Here is a 22,070-nt window from a genome sequence, read left to right on the forward strand (position 1 = left end):
TTGCATTTCTATACACGAATAACGAGACCGAAGAAAGAGAAATTAGGGAATCCATCCCATTTACAATAGCACCAAAAACCATACGTTACCTTGGAATTAACTTAACCACAGACGTAAAGGACCTATATTCTAGAAACTATAAATCACTCTTGAAAGACATTGAGGAAGACATAAAAAGATGGAAAGATATTCCATGCTCATGGATCGGAAGAATTAACATAGTTAAAATGTCCATGCTACCCAGAGCAATCTACACCTTCAATGCTATCCCGATCAAAATACTGAGGACATTTTTCAAAGAACTGGAACAAATAGTCCTTAAATTTGTATGGAAACAGAAAAGGCCCCGAATCGCCAAGGAACTGTTGAAAAGGAAAAACAAAGCTGGGGGCATCACAATGCCGGATTTCGAGCTGTACTACAAAGCTGTGATCACAAAAACAGCATGGTACTGGCACAGAAACAGACACATAGACCAATGGAACAGAATAGAGAGCCCAGAAATGGACCCTCGGCTCTTTGGGCAACTAATCTTTGATAAAGCAGGAAAAAACATCCGGTGGGAAAAAGACAGTCTCTTCAATAAATGGTGCTGGGAAAATTGGACAGCTACATGCAAGAGAATGAAACTTGACCACTATCTCACACCATACACAAAAATAAACTCCAAATGGATAAAAGACCTCGATGTGAGACAGGAATCCATCAAAATTCTAGAGGAGAACATAGGCAACAACCTCTACGACATCGGCCAAAGCAACCTTTTTCATGACACATCCCCAAAGGCAAGAGAAACAAAAGATAAAATGAATTTATGGGACTTCATCAAGATTAAAAGTTTCTGCACAGCCAAGGAAACAGTCAGAAAAACTAAGAGGCAGCCCACGGAATGGGAGAAGATATTTGCAAATGACACTACAGATAAAGGACTGGTATCCAAGATCTACAAAGAACTTCTCAAACTCAGTACACGAGAAACAAATAAACAAATCAAAAAATGGGCAGAAGATATGAACAGACACTTTTCCAATGAAGACATAGAAATGGCTAACAGACACATGAAAAAATGTTCAAAATCATTAGCCATCAAGGAAATTCAAATCAAAACCACACTAAGATACCACCTTACGCCAGTTAGAACGGCAAAAATAGACAAGGCAAGAAACAACAATTGTTGGAGAGGATGTGGAGAAAGGGGATCCCTCCTACATTGTTGGTGGGAATGCAAGTTGGTACAGCCACTCTGGAAAACAGTGTGGAGGTCCCTTAAAAAGTTAAAAATTGAGCTACCCTATGATCCAGCCATTGCGCTACTGGGTATTTACCCCAAAGATACAGACGTAGTGAAGTGAAGGGCCATATGCACCCCAATGTTCGTAGCAGCATTGTCCACAATAGCTAAATCGTGGAAGGAACTGAGATGCCCTTCAACAGATGACTGGATTACGAAGTTGTGGTCCATATATACAATGGAATATTACTCAGCTATCAGAAAGAACGAGTTCTCAACATTTGCTACAACATGGACGGCACTGGAGGAGATAATGCTAAGTGAAATAAGTCAAGCAGAGAAAGACAACTATCATATGATTTCTCTCATCTATGGAACATAAGAACTAGGATGATCAGTAGGGGAAGAAAGGGATAAAGAAAGGGGGGGTAATCAGAAGGGGGAATGAAACATGAGAGACTATGGACTATGAGAAACAAACTGAGGACTTTAGAGGGGAGGGGGTGGGGGAATGGGATAGACTGGTGATGGGTAGTAAGGAGGGCACGTATTGCATGGTGCACTGGGTGTTATACACAACTAATGAATCATCGAGCCTTACATCGGAAACCGGGGATGTACTGTATGGTGACTAACATAATATAATAAAAAAATCATTAAAATAAAAAAAAAACTTTAATATGATAAATTTTATTTCTCTTTTCTTTTCCTTCTCCTTTCCATAGAATTGATCTAAGATTTTTATAAACACCCACTTAGAACAGCTTAAAATTTGTATTACAGAGGCTCCTGGGTGGCTCAGTCTTAAGGTTAAGTGTATGACTCTTGAATTCAACTCAGGTCATGATATCAGGATTGTGAGATCGAGCCCTGTCTTGGGCTCTTCATTGGGCATGGAGCCTGCTTGGGATTCTGTCTCTCTCTCTCCTTCTGACCCTCCCCACCATTGCTCATGCTCTCTCTCTTAAAAAAAAAAAAAATTCTGTTACTTTAACAATGATCATTAGGTTACAGACTAACTCAGAATTTGTATCTGGAGCACAACTACTCGTTAATGTTTTGCCGAATTGCTTTGTTGAGGGGGGCTTATAAAGGTGCCACACTATACACTTGAAAGTTAGCGACCCTGAATGATTTTTACTTCTCTGCCCTCTCAACTATTTTCAAATGAAGTTAGTTTTTATTATCAGCAACCTCTAGAGGTCAGTGTAACCCAATATATAAAATTCAGCTTTATGGTCATTAAGCTATAAACTAACTTTCCACTGTGGCTCTTCCCACGTTTGGTACCAGTTTGGTACCTAATTATATTAGAATACTTACAGGCATGGATCGCGCACGGCAATTGAGAGCTATATGTTTATTTGTCGTTGTACAGCTATCTGTGCGTAAGAAGGGAAAGGAAGCCGACACTAGAGACTTAGGCACTAGAAATAGTGAAATGCAGTGTAATCCCCCCCTTGTATTGTCTAGATGATTTTCTTCCATCACTTAAACGTAACATCAGAAATAAAGACGGATTCTTCCAGAGCTTAAACATCTCCCTAGGAGCAGCTGTTATTTGTTTTTAAGGCCAATAAACTCCGTTTTCCAACACTGAGCAGTACCTAGGCACTTTCTCATAGACTCATGGGAAGAGAAGAGGCCGACAGTTGAGAAGTTCACAAGAATCTTTCCAAAAACTGTACTTACAAACTAGACAATCAGGAAAACCTTTCTACCACTGGGGAAAATTTTTACCTCATTTCTAGACATGTTAAAAGAAGACAAATTAAAATATGTCTAAAAGAGTTACTTACCTCAGTATGTAGAGACCAGAAAACACCCCAGAAAAGAAATGTGCGTGGCAAAGTATAACTCTCCCAGTAGTTATCTGTGACTCTATAAACTATCTGTGAGTTGCTGTTTTCCAAGCTATAGTTGCTGAGGGTTTTAGTTATGAGTTCTTTGATAGAGTTTGTCTCTAACAACGGAGGTTCTTTGGTTTTAAATCTTAAGTCAGAAATGCTAAAACTAATCTTACCTCGATTCTTCGGTTACTGTACTTCATATCAGAAATAGAAAACTCTATGAAAAAAATAAAATAATAAGATATTCTTAGTAATAGAGTGAACACAGTAGGTCGTAAGCCAGAGTTGGAGAGGGAGGGATTGTGGTGCTAAGGTGTGAGGAAAAGTTAAAATTAAGAGCTTTTCGAGGTGTAATACATATGGAGGTGGGTATGGAATGATTATACAAAACTTAAGGCTACCACCACTGAAGGGAGATGTTGTTTTATATATAATGTTGTTTTTTATGTACAGTTGGCCCTTGAACAACATGAGTGTGACCTGCGTGCATCCACTTATATGTGAATATTTTTTTCAATAAATACAAGACAGTACTATAAATGTATTTTCCTTATGATTTTTAAAAAGGTTTTATTTATTTATTTATTTAAGAGAAAGAGAGAGCAGATGGAGGGATAGAGGGGGAGGGAGAGGGAAAGACTCTCAAGCAGACCCTGTGCTGAGCATGGAGCCCAACACCGGCCTCAATCCCAGGAGCCCAATATCGTGACCCCGAGCTGAAACCAAGAGCCACCCAGGTGCCCTTTATGATTTTCTTAATAACATTTTCTTTTCTCTAGCTCACTTTATTCTAAGAATACAGTATATAATACATAGAACATACAAAATATGTGTTACTTGACTGTTTACATGATTGATTAGGCTTCCAATTAACCATAGGCTATGACTAGTGACGTTTTTGGGGAGTCCAAAGTTATACATGGATTTTCTGTGTCAGTGTCCCCAACCCCAACATTGTCCAAGGGCCAACTGTAAATGTATATTATATAGATATACATATAACATTTTTATACCTGTTTATATTTGTATATTTACATTCATACTCATAATTATACTTATATTTATGTTTATATTTATATTCTGGTAGGAAATACAAGCTTTCTGGATCAGAGAACAGAGTATTCGTTACTCACAAAGCATCACAGCACCAGCTTCCCACACCCCAATTCCCCACAGGGCAACACAGTGAGCACCTCTGGGGAAGTACCGCAAAAATGAACCCTGAAATTATGAGACTCAGAGTGATTGGTACTTCGACCCATCTTTCTCTCCCAAGAGACCTTTACTATGAAATGTAAGCAATGTCTCCAGGAGAAAGGCGAAATGTACCTCTGGGTTTTATTATCCTAGAATGTAAGCAAACCGCTCCCGAGGAAAGAAATGTCTGAATCTCTCTGGAGCAGTATTCTAACTCCAATTTCCAAGACATGTTTATCATTCAATATCTTTTAACCTAGTTTCCTACTGCTTTTTGTTCATAAAGCCTGGACCATACAGAAATGTGAAAATAAATGTTCATGTATGATAGGAGACAGTTGTTTCAACTTAAACATGGGATAGATCATAGATGGGATTTACTAGGTAGTGTAGACCTAGTTGTTGTCCTTTTACCAAAAAGTCAGAATGGCCCCTAAAGCTCCACCCACCACCACAGCTTGAAGTTGAAGCCAAAAGTTCCCATGTGTCCAGGGTCAAAGCAGGTCACATACATGGATGAAGTGGGATAGATAGGGACAGTAGTGAGCTGAAATTATGTGCCCCAACTAAAAAGACATCCATTCCACAGTTCCAAGTGATGTTGTCCATTCCAGATGGATAATCTAATACTGCTAGATTCTCCACTTGTCAAGAGAAGCCAGAGAGCTGGAGACTTTATGTGAAATTTCCTTCCCACCCCTCTTTTTTTAGTGCTTTGAAGGTCAAACAAAATATATTGCAAGTCAATTTTAGCCACAGGCTGCCATTTTGAAATTTGACTTATAAACAAACCTCTCTTAGATGTAACGCAGGTAAAGAAGACTTTAGCAGGTGAAAAATGGTACCTAAGAAGAGAATACCAAAAGGAGGGGTTTGAGCATTCCCCTTAGCCACAGCTAGCAAAACCACCCCCATATTCTTTATGCATTTATTCAACAAATACTTATTGAGTGCCTGATGAATGTCTGATACCATCCCAGAAGATGGCAATATAGTTGTGAAAAACAAAGACAAAATCCTTGCCCTCTGAGAGGTCATATTCTAGAAGTTGAGGTTTCCCTGTTGAGAAGATGCTACAAGTTAATACCAGAAATATAACTGAATATAATGTATAATTGGGTGCATATATATAACCTCCTGATTTAAAAAGAAAAAAACCTTTCCAAACCTATTATAAATATTTGGATAAATATTATCCAGTGTTGGGAAGGCATGACGTGAGGTAGAAAAACACTCAAACATTTCTGGTGAGAATGTAGAGGTGAGATCTTGCTGGTAGGTACTTTGGCAAGATATGTTGAAAGCCTTTTACAATGTGTATAGAATTCCAGTTAAAAGATGAAATGTGCCAGCTTTTCTCCATTTCACAAACCTCACTAAAATGATAGTAAAGAAAATGAAAAAGGAGTAAACAAGAGCAGCAGCAACAGCAAAAGCCCAGAGGACAAGACAGCAGATGAGCAAAGTCAACAAATTTTAGATAGGGAGAACTTTGTGGATGAATAATAATTGGTTGTCAGCCGTCTGTGTTCTGCTCAGTGCCTGCAGGGAGAGAACGCAATAAGAAATAAGAACTCCAGAAAGGAGCAGGAGTTGAAGATACCAGGTACGTCTGAAGGTGAGGATGAAACAAGGGGTTACTTGTAAGTCTGTGGAAGAAGTAGTTTCCAGATTCCCTGTCCTGCCCCACTCATCAGGAGTTGCTCTTCTCTGTTCCTGGCAGATGGCTGGAAGATTACTTTCCAGAGAGTTTGGGACAAAGATACTAAGGAGCTAGGTATAGCTGAGAGCAGAAACGGTGCTGAAGTGAAAATAAAAGGATGAAGTGAAAGCCTGCACACTGACAGGTGAGTCCCAGCCTTTTAACCCATAGTCAGGGACTTGGCTTATCCCTGTCTAGGAAAAACTGACCGAGAGAAAAGCCCATCTGTGCACACTGATACTTGGGGAATCCTTCACTCACCCATGTAGATCTCTCTCTCTCTGCCCATTCAACACACTCCCTGGAGCACACAACATTTTTTAGTGCCAAGAAATACAAGTAGATAGCCGAGGAACAATGGACACGTGAGAAAAGCCTCTAATGTGAAAATACAGAGAATAAAACAAATGAAAAGAACAGAGTTCAAAAGAAACAGAGACAATGAAAAACTATCATTAATATAATTTATGCACATTTTCTCAGGAAGCTACTGGAAATGCACCCTACTAAAAACGCTACCCTAAGAGTTTCTCTGCTATGCGATCCCTCTTATTGCAATAAGCCAATAAATGCATCTTGTTGGACTATAGGTTCGTCCCCGGAGGTTTAGGCCAACTTAGTGAGGACAGTGGCAAGCAAGTATCAAAGACAGCATTGCCCTAAGGGAAAATGCTGGCACGGTGCTGCTATCTGGTAAATAAGTCTTGGGCTAAAGAGAGTAGCAAACTCAAATCTTGGAGGAAGGCATCCTCCGTGTAAGCCCCCGAGATTCCCACAGGTAAACATCAACTAAATATGAGTTCACGGTAAAGATTTTTCAAACATTCAAGAAAAAGATGATAGATAGATAGATAGATAGATAGATAGATAGATAGATAATAGATAGAGATAGATAAATGGATAGATGATAGATAGATGATAGATAGATAGATAGATAGATGATAGATAATAGAGATAGATGGATAGATAGATGATTGATAGATAGATAGATAGATAGATAGATAGATGATAGATAGATAGATAGATAGATAGATAGATAGATAGATAGATGATAGATATGTGTTGGCAGAAGAATAAAGGGATCACTGTAATTAAATGAACTCACCTTCAGATTTTCTTTGCTGCCCCTTCAGAAAGTGAGGAACATCTTCTCTGGCTACAGATGTGGAGATGTTTGGTTCTAAGCAAGGTCTTGACAACAAAAAGCCCACATTCTCATCACAGAGCTCCTTGGAACTTTCCTCTTTCTTCAGAAGTAAAGGCCCCATGGTGAACGTCTTTGTCCGGAAGTCCTCCATCTCAATTTCATTTGGGAGAGAAACAGCACGGGCTCGTGCCCATTCTCGATGCACTGGGGTTATCTGACTAAAAGGGAGGAGGACACAGTTTCATTCAAAACTCATTCCCTGTGTCTTCTGGATCTCTACATCTCAGTCCAGCCTGACATCACCAGAAAAGTTGGAGAATATTTCCAAGTGGTGCTGCTGAGTGGAAGAGCTGTATTCTTGAAAGGGCAAGACCTCTCTACCCTCCAACTCACCCCCACATCATCTGCCTTCTGCACCCCAGAGTTTAGTTTCCCCAGTCTCTATTTGCTTGAGCAGAGAAATCAGAGGAGCAAAGTGAAGACATAAGGGATGCACTATTTTCCTTTTCTAAAGGCATTAGCCAGCTCAGGACTTCTGGAACTATCTTTGGTAAAGGACCGGTTTTTAAATTTTCCAATCCATTGTGGAATGAAACTTTTGTAGCACTTTCATAATAAAAGTGAATTACTAGAAGAATAAAACAAAAAATCAAAACCATGAAAATAAACCCCAGTTTTTTCATGATCAGATCAGTGAACCTAAAATTACTTGGTCAAATTATAATACAACCTTTTAAATGTTTACATCTTCACGTTCTGTCCTGACTTCATCATGGATTGGTAACAGAAGGACCACAGAATCACATATTAAGTAGCTCCACTGTAGGGTCAGCAAACTCTGCCCTAGGGGCCAAATCCAGCCTTCAGTCTGTTTCTGCGATTTTATTGGATCACAGCCATACCTATTTGTTTTCATATTGTCTGTGACTACATTGAAGCTACCATCACAGAGCTGAATCATTGCAATAGAAACCGTATGACCCATAAAGCCTAAAATATGTATTATCCTGCTACTGCCACAATAATATCTATTATGATCCCTGCTTTAGAGTGTTTTTTGGAGGGTAAATTACTAAAATGGGGGCTACCACACAAGTATCACTTCGTACTTAAATTTCAGTCTAACCTTTCAAAGAATATTCCTTACTTGTTTTCTTGTAAATCTTCTTGGCTCATTTCTTGGGAATAACTGACATCTCTTGGAAAAGTAACAATAATCTCAACACCTATAGAAACACATGACAATAATAAAAAGAAGAAAGTAATGAATTTCAGTGGCAACTGGGAACTGAGTATTTTATTTCTGGTTATTTAGCTAATATGTTTTTAATAATTCCAGAATGTGGAGTAGAACAGAAAACCCAGAAATAAACCCACAATTATAGGGTCAATTAATTTATGAAAAAGGAGGCAAGAATGTGCAATGGGAAAAAAGACAGTTTCTTCAACAAATGGTGTTGAGAAAACTCGACAGCTACATGCGAAAGAATGAAACTGGACGACTTTCTTACACCATACACAAAAATAAACTCAAAATGGATTAAGGACCTAAATGTGAAACCTGAAACCATAAAAAAACCATAGGAGGGAGCACAGGTGGTAATATCTCTGACATTGGCCATAGCAACATTTCTCTAGATCTGTCTCCTGAGGCAAAAGAAACAAATGCAAAAATTAACTATTGAGACCGTACCAAAACAAAAAGCTTCCGAATAGCAAAGGAAACAATCAACAGAATTAAAAGACCACCTAGTGAATGAGAGAAAGTATTTGCAAATGACATATCTGAAAAAGAGTTAGTATCCAAAATATACAAAGAATGTATACAACTCAACACCAAAAAGCAAATAATCCAATTAAAAAATGGGCAGAAGACATGAACAGACAGACATTTCTCCAAAGAAGACATACAAAAGACTGACAGATACCTGAGCAAAGTGTGTAACAAAACTTTCCAGGTACAAAATAAAGTTTTGTGATGAGCAATGCGTTCTCCCTGGATGGAGAAAACAAGACTTCCTCTGTAAAGCGCAGCTAACGACATCTACTTCACACCACAATTGTGAACTTTAAATGATCTTTTATGTTACCCCATGGGAACTTGCATGTATATGAATTTTGGTCAACTCCTGTCTGATTCCACAGAATGATTCCCAGTAAAACCTTTAAGAAAGAAAGTTCCAACTTGTAGAATCAATGCTTGCTTACAATAGAACATGTTAAATTTATGTTAAACTAGTGTGAACCATGTTACTTTAAGGCTTGTTCATCTGTTCGTGTTTTTCCATTCAACAAACTTTTATTAAGTATATGCCAAACCTAACTCTTTGTGCTCAAGACACAGAAATAAACAAGGTGCAACTGTGACCTTAGTAAAGACAGCAAATAAGAAAGCAAAGAGTGTATCAAGTTAAACACTGTGATAGAGGTGTACAAACGGTGTTGTGGGAACAGTGAGGCGTATCCTTCTAGAACAATCCAGTGTTTGTCACAGTGTTCAATTCTCTCTCTGTATTTCTCAGGGCCACTTAGTGAGTCTCCCTTGCCTAGAGGAGCTATGGTTTCAATCAGCCCCACTGATGGAATGGTAGGAAAGAAGTAGAGCAGAGAAGATCAAAGGGGGTATGAATCAGACAGAGCAGGACCTACATCTCTCCTCTGCTCTTCATGGGTGACCTTGGGAAAATTAATTAATGACCTACCTTCGGTTTTCCCCATGTTTTCCAAATATGATGACATGACCGCATATTTTCTAATAAAATAGCAAGGAACACGTCTCTAAAAATGAGGTTTCCCTGGGGTGGTCAATATATTCTTAAACATTTTTCAAAGATCCTACCACCACACTATTTATCAGCATAAAATGAGAGGCTTGGAATTACAGAGCTAGAAGGAACTTAGAGCTCATCTAATCCAAGCCCTTCATGTTCTAGACAAGGAAACACAACCACGAGGTTATATGACATGCTCAGGCCACTCTCATATTTGAAAGGAAGATGGATGTCTTTCATAACATTTTTGTCAACATCTCTGAGTGCAAAAACCTAACTGACATGTTAAAGTGAGAAAAACCATACCGCATACATTCCTAATAACTAAACCATCAGTGAAAAGGATATTCTATACAAAGGCTGAGTGCAGTTAGTACTTTGCTGTATTCATGCGAACATGTTCGTAAGAATGACTCTACTTTACAGTTATTGAGAACTCATAAACCCAGAATGTTTTTAAGCAAATGTAATGTGTTCACTAGTTTGTTCATTGGTTGATTTCTTTTTTCAAACCAAGGAACAAAGAATAACCAAGTATAAGAAATACCTGCCTTGGAGAAGAAAAAAGATGGCGGAGGAGTAGGGGACCTTTTTTCAGCTGGTCCCCTGAGTCGATCTGGATATCTACCAGACCATCCTGAACACCCAAAAAATCAGCCTGAGATGCGGGAAGATACATCCGGATCTCTACAAATGAACATCTCCATCACTGAGTATTGAGGTACGAAGCGGGGAGCCGTGAAACCGCGCACAGGTATCGGAAGATAAACGGCAGGGGGAGGGAGCTGCCTTGCTCGGGCGCCGGGAAGCGGTAGCCACCTGCACTGGGGAGCGGGCCGGACTCGCAGACCAGTAGCCACCAGAAAGCAGACTGGGACTGTGAGCCCAGGAATGCGCGTGGGACCAGACTGAAAACTGGAGCTCCAGAGTGCTCCCTGGAACCAGACCGAAACTGGGAGCTCAGGAGCGCACGTGCGTCCAGACTGAAAACCAGAGCTCCGGAGCGCACACTCCAACCGGACTGAAACTGGGAACTCGGGAGCGCGGGCGAGACCTGACTGAAAACCGGAACTCCAGAGCGCACACTCGAACCACACTGAAACAGAGAGCTCAGAAGCATGCGCGTGTGGGAACCAGGGGCGGCTGGCGGTGTTAGAAGGACAAAGGACACAGACGTGCAGGCCCTGGGAGCGAGGACTGGGAGAGTGGCTGCGGGGCACACAACCCGGGACACTGGGGTTTTTAGCAGCACCAACAGAAACAGAGTTAAAGAGGCCAAGAGAGCTCAGTGGAGAGCAGACTGCGATCTCTCTGTTCTGAGACAGAGGCTAGGATACAGCCACTGCTGCTCTGACTCTCAGAAGAGGCACAGCAAACCGCCAGGGAAAGCCGCCAGAGAACAAAAGCCCGGAAATACCGGCTCTCAGTGTGCCCATCCCCATCCCCCCTCGCAGGGGACAGGGCAACTCTATCCAAACAGTGTTGCCTGAATATCAGTGCGGCAGGTCCCTCCCACAGAAGGCAGGCTGAAAAATCAAGAAGCCCACATCCAAAGGTCCTTATAAAACAAGTGCACATTGCTTGGGTCCTGGTCAATAATTTGGGCTCTGTGCATCCCCACAACCTCTCCTCATCAGAATGACGAGGAGGAGAAATACCCCCCAACAAAGAAAAGGTACAGAGACTGTGGCCTCTGCCACAGAACTAATGGATATGGATATAACCAAATTGTCAGAAATGGAGTTCAGAGTAACAATGGTAAAGATGATGTGTAGGCTTGAAAAAAATATTAACAGAAATATTAACCAGAATATAGAATCTCTAAGGGTGGAAATGAGAGCGAATCTGGCAGAAATTAAGAATGCTATGAATCAAATGCAGTCTAAACTGGATGCTCTGACGGCCAGGGTAAATGAAGCAGAAGAATGAATTCGTGAATTGGAAGATGGGATGATTGAAAAGAAGGAAAAAAATGGGAGCTTGGCTCAAAAAAATCCAGTCTCAAGAATGTAGATTACAGAAGATTACTGACTCAATGAAATGTTCCATGTCAGAATCATCGGCATCCCTGAGGGGGTGGAGAAAGAGAGAGGTCTAGAAGAGATGCTTGAACAAATTGTAGCTGAGAACTTCCCTAATCTGGCAAAGCAAACAAGCATTCATGTTGAAGAAGCAGAGAGGACCCCTCCCAAGATCAATGAGAAGAGACCAACTCCATGTCACATAATAGTACAGTTCGCAAATATTAGGTCCAAGGATACAATCTTGAAAGCGGCCAGGGGAAAGAGAATCCTCACTTACAGAGGGAGGAACATCAGAATAACGTCAGACCTGTCTGCAGAGACCTGGCAAGCCAGAAAAAGCTGGCAAGACATATTCAGAGCACTAAGTGAGAAGAACATGCAGCCAAGGATCCTTTATCCAGCAAGGCTGTCATTCAGAATTGATGGAGAGAAAAGGACCTTCCAAGACCGGCAGAAACTGAAAGAATATGAGACCACCAAGCCAGCCCTACAAAAATATTAAGGGGGGTTCTATAAAAGTAAAAAGACCCCAAGAGTGATACAGAACAGAAATTTACAAGCTACAGAAACAGACTTCACAGACAACATGACATCATTAAAATCATATCTTTCAATAATCACTCTCAATGTAAATGGCCTAAATGCTCCCATAATGCCACAGGGTTGCAGATTGGCTAAAAAGACATGACCCATCCATATTAACAAGAGACTCATTTTGAACCTAAAGATACATCCAGACTGAAAGTAAAGGGATGGAAAACCATTTTTTCATGCCAATGGACCTCAAAAGAAAGCTGGGGTAGCAATTCTTATATTAGACAGATTAGATTTTAAACTAAAGATGGTAGTTAGAGATACAGAAGGACACTATATTATTCTTAAAGGATGTATCCAACAAGTGGATATGACAATTATAAATATCTATGCCCCCAACAGGGGAGCAGCTAGATACACAAGCCAACTCTTAACCAGAATAAAGAGACATATAGACAATAATACGTTAATAGTAGGGGACCTCAACACTCCGCTCTCAGCAATAGACAGATCACCTAAGCAGAAAATCAACAAAGAAACAAGAGCTTTGAATGACATACTGAACCAGATGGACCTCATAGATATATACAGAACACTACACCCCAGAACAACAGACTACTCATTCTTTTCGAATGCACACGGAACTTTCTCCAGAATAGACCATATACTGGGTCACGAAACAGGTCTCAACCAATACCAAAAGACTGAGATTATTCCCTGCATATTCTCAGACCACAGTGCTCTGAAACTGGAACTCAATCACAAGGAGAAATTTGGAAGAAACTCAAACACTTGGAAACTAAGAATAATCCTGCTTAAGAATGATTGGGTAAACCAGGGAATTAAGGATGAGCTTAAGCAATTTATGGAAACCAATGAGAATGAAAACACGTCAGTCCAAAACCTATGGGACACTGCAAAGGCAGTCCTAAGGGGAGAATACATAGTCATCCAAGCCTCACTCAAAAGAATAGAAAAATCTAAAATGCAGTTTTTATATTCTCACCTCAAGAAGCTGGAGCTGGAACAGAAGAACAGGCCTAACCCACTCACGAGAAGGCAGTTGATCAAGATGAGAGCAGAGATCAATGAATTAGAAACCAGGAGCACAGTAGAGCAGATCAACAGAACTAGAAGCTGGTTCTTTGAAAGAATAAATAAGATCAATAAGCCACTGGCCAGACTTATTCAAAAGAATAGAGAAAGGACCCAAATTCATAAAATTATGAATGAAAGGGGAGAGATCACGACTAGCATCAAGGAAATAGAAACGATCATTAGAAACTATTATCAACAACTATATGCCAATAAATTAAACAACCTGGAAGAAATGGATGCCTTCCTAGAAACCTATAAACTACCAAGTCTGAAACAGGAAGAAATAGATTATCTAAACAGACCGATTAATTATGAAGAGATGGAAGCAGTGATCAAAAACTCCCCAAAAACTAGAGTCCAGGGCCAGACGGATTCCCCAGGGAATTCTACCAAACTTTCAAAGAGGAAATAATACCTATTCTCCTAAAGCTGTTTCAAAAAATAGAAACAGAAGGAAAACTACAAAACTCATTCTATGAGGCCAGTATTACCTTGATCCCCAAACCAGGGAAAGACCCCATCAAAAAGGAGAATTACAGACCAATGTTCCTGTTGAATATGGATGCAAATTTCTCAACAAGATCCTAGCTAATAGAATCCAACAGTACATTAAAAGGATTATTCATCACGACCAAGTGGGATTCACCCCTGGGACGCAAGAGTGGTTCAACATTCGCAAATTGATCAGTGTGATAGATCATATCAACAAGAAAAGAGTCAAGACCCATATGATCTTTCAATTGATGCAGAAAAAGCATTTGACAAAATACAGCATCCTTTCCTGATTAAGACCCTTCAGAGTGTAGGGATAGAGGGTACATTCCTCAACTTGATAAAAACCATCTATGAAAAGCCTACAGTGAATATCATTCTCAATGGGGAAAAGCTGAAAGCCTTTCCCTTAAGATCAGGAACACGACAAGGATGCCCACTCTCGCCATTATTATTCAACATAGTACTAGAAGTCCTTGCAACAGCAATCAGACAACAAAAAGGGATGAAAGGTATCCAAATTGGCAAAGGAGAAGTCAAACTGTTCTCTCTTCACAGATGACATGATACTCTATATAGAAAACCCAAAAGACTCCACCCCCAAATTACTAGAACTTATAAAACAATTCAGCAATGTGGCAGGATATAAAATCAATGCTCAGAAATCAGTTGCATTTCTATACATGAACAATGAGACTGAAGAAAGAGAAATTAGGGAATCCATTCCATTTACAATAGCACCAAAAATCATACAATATCTCGGAATTAACTTAACCAGAGAGGTAAAGGATCTATATTAAAAACTACAGATCACTGTTGAAAGACATTGAAGAAGACACAAAAAGATGGAAAAACATTCCATGCTCATGGATCGGAAGAATAAACATAGTTAAAATGTCTATGCTACCAAAGCAATCTACACGTTCAATGCCATCCTGATCAAAATATCAATGACAGTTTCCAAAAAGCTGGAAAAAACAGCCCTTAAATTTGCGTGGAACCTGAAAAGACCAAATCGCCAAGGAAATGTTGAAAAGGAAAAACGAAGCTGGGGGCATCACGTTGCATGATTTCAAGCAATACTACAAAGCTGTGATCACCAAGACAGCATGGTACTGGCACAAAAACAGACATATAGACCAATGGAACAGAATACAGACTCCAGAAATGGACCCTCGACTCTATGGGCAACTAATACTTGACAAAGCAGGAAAAAACATCCAGTGGAAAGACAGTCTTTTCAATAAATGGTGCTGGGAAAATTGGACAGCTACATGCAAAAGAATGAAACTTGACCACTCTCTCACACCATACACGAGGATAAACTCCAAATGGATGAAAGACCTCCATATGAGACAGGAATCCATCAAAATCCTAGAGGAGAACATAGGCTGTAACCTCTTTGACATCGGCCACAACAACTTCTTTCATGACACATCTCCAAAGGCAAGAGAAACAAAAGATAAAATGAACTTGTGGGACTTCATCAAGATAAAAAGCTTCTGCACAGCCAAGGAAACAGTCAAAAAAACTAAGAGGCAGCCCACGGAATGGGAGAAGATATTTGCAAATGACACTACAGATAAAAGACTGGTATCCAAGATCTGCAAAGAACTTCTCAAACTCAATACATGAGAAACAAACAATCAAATCAAAAAATGGGCAGAAGATATGAACAGACACTTTTCCAATGAAGACAACAAATGGCTAACAGACACATGGAAGAATGTTCAAAATCATTAGCCATCAGGGAAATTCAAATCAAAACCACATTGAGATATCACCTTACGCCAGTTAGAATGGCAAAAACTGACAAGGCAGGAAACAACAAATGTTGGAGAGGATGTGGAGAAAGGGGAACCCTCTTACACTGTTGGTGGGAATGCAAGTTGGTACAGCCACTTTGGAAAACAGTGTGGAGGTCCCTTAGAAAGTTAAAAATTGAGCTACCCTACAACCCAGCAATTGCACTACTGGGTATTTACCCCAAAGATAGGGACATAGTGAGGAGAAGGGCCATATGCACCCCAATGTTTGTAGCAGCATTGTCCACAATAGCAAAATTGTGGAAGGAGCCGAGATGCCCTTCAACAGATGACTGGATAAAGACGATGTGGTCCATATATATAATGGAATATTACTCAGCCATCAGAAAGAACGATTACTCAGCATTTGCAGCAACATGGATGGGACTGGAGGAGATTATGTTAAGTGAAATAAGTCAAGCAGAAAAAGACAATTATATGGTTTCACTCATTTATGGAACATAAGAAATAGCAGGGAGATCGGTAGGAGAAGGAAGGGAAGAATGAAGGGGGGTAAACAGAAGGGGAAATGAACCACGAGAGACTATGGACTCTGGGAAACAAACTGAGGGCTTCAGAGGAGAGGGGGTGGGGAATTGGGATAGGCCGGTGATGGGTATTAAGGAGGGCCCGTATTGCATGGAGCACGGGTGTTATAATCAAGTAATGAATCATGGAACAATACATCAAAAACTAAGGGTGTACTGTATGGCGACTAACATAACATAATATAAAATAAATAAAAAAGAAATACCTGCCTTTGTGGAAATTGTTAAAAGCTAATGGCCCCATCCTAACTGTTGGTCCTCAGTGGGGGTGGGGAGGGATTATAGAACCTGCTGACTCTGATTAGCTGGTAACAGATGAATGTTCTCTGTTTTGTCTCTGGAATAGCGTGAATGGTTGTGGGATCCTCTGAACCTGCCCAGTGGGCCAGAGAAGATGAGGCACTGTCACATGTAGAAGTAAAACAGTTGCTTCTCACTTAAGAAGAGGGAAAGGAACCCCACCAGAAAATGTTACAGTAGAGAGAAACTAAGAGGCAACATTTAAATATAGCCAGAAACGTAATTTCGCAAAAGAGGTGAAAATGATATTCAAAGTGGGGAAATGATCATTAAATAGCTAATGTTCAGCCATTATTAAAATGAAAACTGAAAATTGGCCCAGTCTAATTCATTCAGTGATGAAAAATTATTGTCTCCAGAAATGTCTTTCTTTCCTGTGTTTTCTGCTTGTTCTGTTTAAACTGATGGGCATCAAAGTTCAAACTATTTTGACACCCTCTCCACATTTTTATAATTTCCTAAATTGTGAATCTCAACACAGATTTTTTTTAAACTACATTTTCCAGTGTCGTTTGCCACCAGAGTTCAGAAAGCCCACTTGGGAGAGAGATTCATGTGAATTACATGAAAAAAGATGCAGTCATCGTTTTTCCTGATGTGCTTGTCAGCAGGTGAATGAATTTCCAAGATTGATATCAGAGCAACTTCCTGACCATGGCAGAGCAGTGTGATATGAGGGTGAGTAGCCAGTTTTGAGATGTGGGTACCAGAATTCCTCCTGACAATCAAACCTAGAGTCTGTTCTTCTCCTTTGTCTTTTCAACAGTCCGTGAGCTTTCTAATATTTTAAAAACTTCATTTCTACCTCAACTAAGGTAGATTCTGTTATCTACAACTAAAAATCCTGAAGGATACACACTGTGTTAAAAAAATTTAAGCCCAGTAATTTTAGGAAATAAGTTCTTGTTCCATTTATGAAAAGAGTAATTTTACATGCTCAACGTAGTCTTCAAGGTTTGCATCTGATAATTGTTCCAAGAACATAGTTGATGGACGAATGCAAGAAGATTTTTATACTAAGGGAAAAGATGAGGGATTTTTTAAGGGGGGGCCATAACTTGTATTTTATAAATTACCATCTATAAAATCCTATAATGAAGCCAACACATGCTGGAGGAATCTTTAGCTGTGAAAGTCTGTGGGTGTTTATATATATACTTTAGTGATGCTGTCTTTTGAATGGAATACAGTGAACAGAGATAAACTAAATGGTGAACTGTGTATATCTACAACAGGATAGATATTCATATGGCATATGCATAAAGTCTGTATAAAGTGTTCAAGCACTGAAACATCAACAGCTTCAAATACGCTAGAAACACATAAATGGGGGTTAAAGAGATTTATTGATTCTTAAGATGAATACAGTGCACAGTAGTGCCCGAAAAGTTTTTATTTCAGACTTGTGAATTAAAAGAGTAACTAGTAAAGACTACCAACTATGAGAAGAAAATTCATCAGAAACAAAATTGCTTCTTTCAAATTTGGAACCCCTTATAAAAGCTCAATTTTTAAGCAAGAGCTTAGTGGAGCTGCTACATATGTGCTATGGCTCCTATACGAAGAAAATTCTATATATTTTAAGATTATAAAAATTCCAAATTATTTTAGAAGAATTAGTTGCACCTCAAATGGCAGGTCATCTCCAAATTGAGTAGAATAAACACGTTATTTAACCTCTTGGAATGTACTTGGGACACTTTTGTTCTGAGAACTCTGCTTTGAAGTGTTCGAAAGCCAAAGTTAGATCACAAGGGGTGTTTGGAAGAGGGCCAGGATTCTTTAATTTTGATGAGGTTTTTCAGGTTTCATGGTGTTAATGATTTCAAATGTTACTAAATTATTCTCCGCCCTCAGCCTGGAGAAAGGAGATTCCAAGTGAGTTTGAGAGAGGCAGGAGCTGCCCAGGAGAGGGCAGCATCGCATAAGGGAGACAAAGGAGGTAGCGGTTGGGCCGGCACTGCAGTGTTTGGGGAGGTTCACAGGGTTGCAGAGGAAAGAATCCAAGGGGACAGCCTCCCTGTAGAGTTAGAAATAGAAGCCAGAAAATTGCCAAAGAGAAACTGGAGCAGTGTGAATAAACATTTAATTGAAGAAATGTATAGGTGAGTAGATGACAGATCCTTGTGATCACTGTGGAGACTATTTTCTGAAGTGAGAATCTGCAAATACCTTGTGGTCTGTTAAATGCAAAGGCACTCGTGGATATGATAGGATAACATATTTAGAATGGGTGTTGTTCTGGAAAATTCCAGACTTATGTCCTCACGGAATAAAAGACTGAGACTTGGGGCTTTAGTGCCTTGTTCAGTCCCCCATCTTCTCCTGAAGAGAGAAGCTCTGGGATAACAGCTGATGGAGAAATGCTTGGTTCTGGAAGAGAACAGGTCCCTGGAATTGATGGAAGATTCTGAGGGGAAAGAAATGGGGGGAGAGATATTATCAGACAAAAGGGAAAGGGGAAGAGAATGGCTGGCTGAGCTGGAGTGGGGTGAGTCAAGAGAGAGACATAAGAGAGATGGCCATTTTAGCTGGCAAGTGGCCAAGACTCTGATTGAGGTAAGGACCAAAGGGCAGAACTGTGACCGGGTTTTCTTGACCTTTGTGCTTTTCTGTGTCTTCAAAGTTCTCTACCAAGCACTACTGAAATTGGGGTGGCGGGGGGTCGGGGGAGCCAAATAATCAGTGTTATGTTTGTGAACGCATCAAGGACAGAAGCCAGATACCTTCTGTCCTGGGTTGCCAACCTTGTCCATCACGACTTGGATCTCCTCCTTCACTAACCAATATGGAATGACTGCAGTCCTCGTCTTGGTCAAACTCCTGCAATATCATGAAATAGCAACTCAGTTATTCAATGTACTACTTTGTTGACAGAATGAGTGGTGATTTTTCTAAGCTAAAGTTATACACTGTGGATTCCTTTTAAATTGGAGAAAGAACTTAGGACTAAAATAATGGGAAAAGTATCTCCTCCTGGAGCACCAGGCTCAGACAGACGTAGACATGATTAATTGCATAATCGAAAATGAAGATCAAAGCTGAAATCACATAGACATGTAGAAATTCAATATCTTATACTTTTTATTGTGTCAGCATCCAGGCTGCTAAACCGCCACAAATTCCATCTGGGTGGGTAACTAGAAAGAATCCTTTGGCCACAGCAGTGAACAGCCCCAAAGGAACATGATCTTTTCCATAATGCCTCCCTGGGGCATCATTTACAGTTGGTGAGGATGGAAATCCCTGCCCCATATGGAAGCTACAGATATAACTCTAGACTGAAAGGAGGCAGCAAAGCTGATTAAAGTTTTCACTATGACAGCTTTCTGATCTAATCACGGCATGCAACCTCTCAAGGAAGGAAAAACTTCCTTTCTACCTTGTAGAAAGTAATCATTATGCTAAGAACCATGGTTGTAAACCAGCTTGATTTATGAAAAGTAATCCTAACTCTCTAAATGAGAAGTGTTTTCTTATTAGAATTCATTGTTGTCGATTGGTTCCTTCCTTAGAAATTGTTGCTGCCGGTGGTTTTGCCCTATTTAATGTCTAGAACAGTGATTGATGCAAGTAGTAGTTAAAATATCCCCTCCTAACCCAGAAGTTACAATTAGCTCTCTGGCTTCTATTATGTGGGTGAGCCACCTATATATGGAACTGTTGGATAAAAAGTCTTTGCCCTAAGCGCGGATGCCCGTCACACAGGTGAGCAGTCTATCACAAAGCCTCTGATATGTCATTCATTCATTCCCAGTCGAGCTTGGGAATCTTTCCCACTTTGTTCATTTTAATTATCACAGAAAATACTTAAAGTAAAATCCTTTATTTACACTGCCATTAAAATGTTTTAGGTATTCAATCGTAATAACTTCGTAGTCATACCTATTACTCAGCAGTACCTGCTTTTTAAAGCATTTTCTATCTCCTGGCAAAGGTTAGGTACCCTGTTTCAGACCACCGCGGTTGTCAATGGCAAATAAGAGATGTGGGCTGATTCACCCCGATACTAGACTGTTGTGAATTTCACTGCTTGATCTCTGCATTTCAAAAATTCTACCACTATGTGGCGAATTTCTTCTCCTTCCCATCCAATTACAAAGGGGAGCAGGGGACTCTTTTTAATATATAGAAATACAAAAAAGCATCTTTAAAAATGCAGAAGAAAAAAAAATCTCCTATCATCCTATAAATAAAAAGCAAACATTATTAACATGGGAATATTATTTCCTTACTCTTTTTCCTAAGTATTTAAAAATACAGTTGCATCATACATTGTTTTATCCAGCTTTTTCACTGAAGACAAGTAAAAATTACATAGCATTTTACTAAGTAAACGTTATTTTAGTGTAATTGTAAATTCTTTCCCTCAACAAATATCTATCAGAGGGTCATAACAATGTTTACTTAACCCCATGAGTCTTACAATATAAGCCCATAATGCTTATTAGGCAGTTTTTAACTCTTCGTTATTACACATAGTGCTGCAAACATCCTTGCAACGAAGAGCCTAATTTTGTATTATTTCTTTAGAGTAAATTTCTAGATATGGAATTATTGATCCAAAGAGTATGAGCATCTTTAAGTTGTTTTACACACATTACTTTATTTTTTTAATTTTTAAAAGATTTTATTTATTTATTTGACACAGAGAGAGAGAGAGAGCACAAGTAGACAGAGCAGCAGGCAGAGGGAGAGGGAGAAGCAGACTCCCGGCTGAGCAGGGAGCCCAACTCAGGGCTAGATTCCAGGACCCTGGGATCATGACCTGTGCCGAAGGCAGACGCTCAACTAACTGAGCCAGCCAGGCGCCCCCGCACATTACTTCAGAAGTAAAGTTTACACTTACTACTTACACTCTACCAGCAGAGCATGAGGGTGTTTTACCACATCTTCACCCTTATCAATTATCATCACTTTTCATTTTTAGTGATGTAATATACGGAATTGGTCATCTTATTGTTTTTTAATGTACCTAATTTGATTAGTAAAAAAGTTTAGAGATAGTTTCACATGTTTATTGACCACTGAATTTTTCCTTCATATATATAGTTTTTGCTTGGATCCTTAGTCTGGAACACTCTATGAGACCTCAAAATATATTTTTATGATTTCATATAATTACAGTGATTCGGTGACATTTTTCTTCTAAACTTTGGAAAATAGCAGCCTTCATATGGAAGTCTTAATACACAACCGGTTCTCACATCAGGTGTCTTTGTGGATTAATGAGCTGCGATCAGATGCAGGTGCGTGCACACCTACCTACAAAAATCCATGATGATGATGAGCATTTACATATACAGTGCCAGACACTCCTCTATGCCATTTACACATATTAGCTAATTTAATCCTCACACCAACTCAAAGG

The 22,070-nt window shown here is 39.7% G+C and overlaps 1 protein-coding gene across 5 annotated transcripts in view; it reads right to left on the bottom strand.

The window, feature by feature from the left end:
• Positions 1-22,070, bottom strand: part of MAP3K19 (mitogen-activated protein kinase kinase kinase 19) — a 61,940-nt gene that overhangs the window by 17,143 nt on the left and 22,727 nt on the right. For 4 of the 5 annotated variants that reach the window (XM_045783631.2, XM_045783652.2, XM_045783650.2 and 1 more), the window contains 4 exons: positions 19,426-19,522; positions 8,275-8,353; positions 7,086-7,345; positions 3,255-3,298 (listed from right to left, as the gene is read on the bottom strand). In XM_045783631.2, the coding sequence (XP_045639587.2) occupies positions 3,255-3,298; positions 7,086-7,345; positions 8,275-8,353; positions 19,426-19,522 (480 nt within the window). The remainder of the gene's footprint in view (positions 1-3,254; positions 3,299-7,085; positions 7,346-8,274; positions 8,354-19,425; positions 19,523-22,070) is intronic. The other variant, XM_045783641.2, reaches the window with a different exon arrangement.

This window comes from Ursus americanus, chromosome 1, assembly GCF_024610735.1.
Source record: "Ursus americanus isolate L20-20 chromosome 1, mUrsAme1.1.p, whole genome shotgun sequence".
Classification (NCBI taxonomy): domain Eukaryota; kingdom Metazoa; phylum Chordata; class Mammalia; order Carnivora; family Ursidae; genus Ursus; species Ursus americanus.